At 45.6% G+C, this 2500-nt stretch overlaps 1 protein-coding gene across 1 annotated transcript in view; it reads right to left on the bottom strand.

Moving 5' to 3' along the window:
- LOC119576387 (eye-specific diacylglycerol kinase-like) overlaps positions 1-2500 on the bottom strand; it is a gene marked incomplete at its 3' end in the record, with an annotated part of 202944 nt that overhangs the window by 13687 nt on the left and 186757 nt on the right. The window contains 1 exon segment of the mRNA XM_037924058.1: positions 354-407. Coding sequence (XP_037779986.1) covers positions 354-407 — 54 coding nt within the window.

Here is a 2500-nt window from a genome sequence, read left to right as displayed (position 1 = left end):
CACTGTCTGGCACTTAAAGGCACAAGCCCCTCTAACAGTGCCAGCGCCAACGACCCTGCTGCTTCTATCACAGCTCCCTCAAGCCTGTCGTTGTGGCCACGGATAAAATTCCTATGGACAATACCCTACAGGCCAGGCTCTAGCGCGTAGGATCATAGCCGTAGTAATATATTTTTAAATCGCTATACCAGCCAAAAAAAAAAAAAAAGATGGAGAAGAAAAAACAAAGAAAGAAAATAATAAGAACAGACTACCAGGCGCGATGGCACGAGAGGCCGGGGCAAAGAGAGAGAGAGAGAAAAAAACAAAGCCTACAGCCCCGTCCGTGCCACCGGCGGCGTCCGTGAACTCACTTCCTCGTCCGTGGTGCAGCCGTCAGCGCCATCGGTTAATTCCTCGTCGGTCTCCTAGGGAATGGGTAAGTGACCAGTTGAGCCATTGGGATCAGCGACGGGGTTTGGCTAAGGCTGACACTGCCACACAACCTCCCCCCCCCCCCCCCCCCGCCTCCCCGCGCGATCCCGACGGTAGTTTACGAGCCATAACAACTTTGCGCCGGACATGAAAACTGCGACTTTCATCTTGTCAAAAGGGCCTCGCTCACCCCCCACCCCTCGCTCCGCTCGCTCCGCCGCCGCCGCCGGCCTGGTGGCGTCGCGGCGCCTCGAAAGACGCGTTCGGGGGAAGAATCATTTCCTTCTAATCAGATTAAAACGCCCGGGGCGGAGCGGCCCATGACAGATAGAATGACTGATGATCTCGTTCTCGAGAATTTTATCCATTTCTGTATCTATATATAATGGGTAACAATATGCACGAAAATAAAGTCAATTAATTTCGGTGTCTTGCATGGCTAAACTGGGATACTTTTTCACGTTTGACAAGCAATGTTTCAAAGGATAAAAAAAACATGCAACACGTTGGGGCAAACGTAACCAAAAAAAAGAAAAAGAAAAAGAAAAAGAAAATGTATATATTTTTTTCTGCGCAAATACCACGGGGCCGACCATAATGTTAACTCTCTTGTTTTTAAATTAATGACTTCTGACTTCATGACAATATGCCAACGGTTTGTAACCACAAATCCAACAACGACATCGACTTTACATTACTATGCTAATGGTAAAGCTAATTTCTGTATTTTTTTCGAAGATTTGGCCTATAAATCATTACGTAACGGTAGATGGCGAGAGGGAATAAGCCTAAAAAAAAAAAAAAAAATCGAGGATATATGTGAGGAAAGTCTTATACAAGAAGTTGTTACGAGAAGCAATGGTCCGAAAAAAGAGAGAGCAGAAAATGTATGTACTTGAAAGCTTGTTAAACATGGCGTGTGATGAAACGTTGATGCTAAATATATCACGCGGTGCATTAATCGGGCGCCGACATCCTCTTAACGGGAAAAGAGTTAACGGATTTTGCGGGCTTACGGCCTTCCGTTGGCTGGTCACAAACTCACTAAGCTACGATCAATACCCGTTGTTGACGCTGTTGTTTGATAACGAAATTACTACGCTGTTGATAAAACACTCACCCTATAGAGTGAGGCATTAAGTGATATCATCAAGGCGGAAGTATCTGGAAAACGTTTACGCTTTTGAGAAAGAAAGAAAGAAAAAAAAGAGAGAGAAAAAAGGCGCCAAATACCTCGATGTTGATATGTCTGCAGCAACTGACGATCACGCTGCGCATCGGGTGTTATTCAGACATCAAATACTATCTCCGCAATATATTCGATTTTGTAGTCAAGTATTACATCTCTCAAAAGAATACTTAAGCATAAGCCTACAGTAAATTCGATGCTCCGGCCCCTTGAGCCATCCTTACTTGAAAAAAAAAGAGAAAAATATTACTCGGAATACATATTCCCCGAACGCAAACACCGGAAAAGCGGGACGAAAGGAGGAAAATATATATTATACGACTCTATTTTTCCTCCGTTTCTTTTTCTTTTTTCTTTTTCTTTGGAGAGCTAAGCAATCACGTACACCTAGGATCCTTCCCCCTCTGCATCAAGTAGCAACTCCCCTTTGGCGTCGTGTCTACAAAATGGCTCACCCTTTGAGTACGGAGACTGAGGCTCATACTACACAGTTGCCGGTTGCCGAGGCTCCTGTGTAGCATTCCTTGGGTACGGATATTTCCCCGGTCACAGACTCCGTGCTGGAGTGTTAGCGTGTGCGTGTGTGAATGTGTATGTAAATGTGTGTGTGTGTGTGTGTGTGTGTGTGTGTGTGTGTGTGTGTGTGTGTGTGTGTGTGTGTGTGTGTGTGTGTGTGTGTGTGTGTGTGTGAGTGTGAGTGTGAGTGTGAGTGTGAGTGTGAGTGTGAGTGTGAGTGTGAGTGCGAGTGCATGAGAGAGAGAGAGAGAGAGAGAGAGAGAGAGAGAGAGAAAGAGAGAGAGAGAGAGAGAGAGAGGAGAGAGAGAGAGAGAGAGAAGAGAGAGAGAGAAAGAGAGAGAAAAGAGAGAGGGTTGTGTGTGGTGTGTGGGGTGTGTGTTT

This window comes from Penaeus monodon, chromosome 8 (genome assembly GCF_015228065.2).
Source record: "Penaeus monodon isolate SGIC_2016 chromosome 8, NSTDA_Pmon_1, whole genome shotgun sequence".
Taxonomy (NCBI): domain Eukaryota; kingdom Metazoa; phylum Arthropoda; class Malacostraca; order Decapoda; family Penaeidae; genus Penaeus; species Penaeus monodon.
This window is presented reverse-complemented; position numbering and strand designations above follow the sequence as displayed.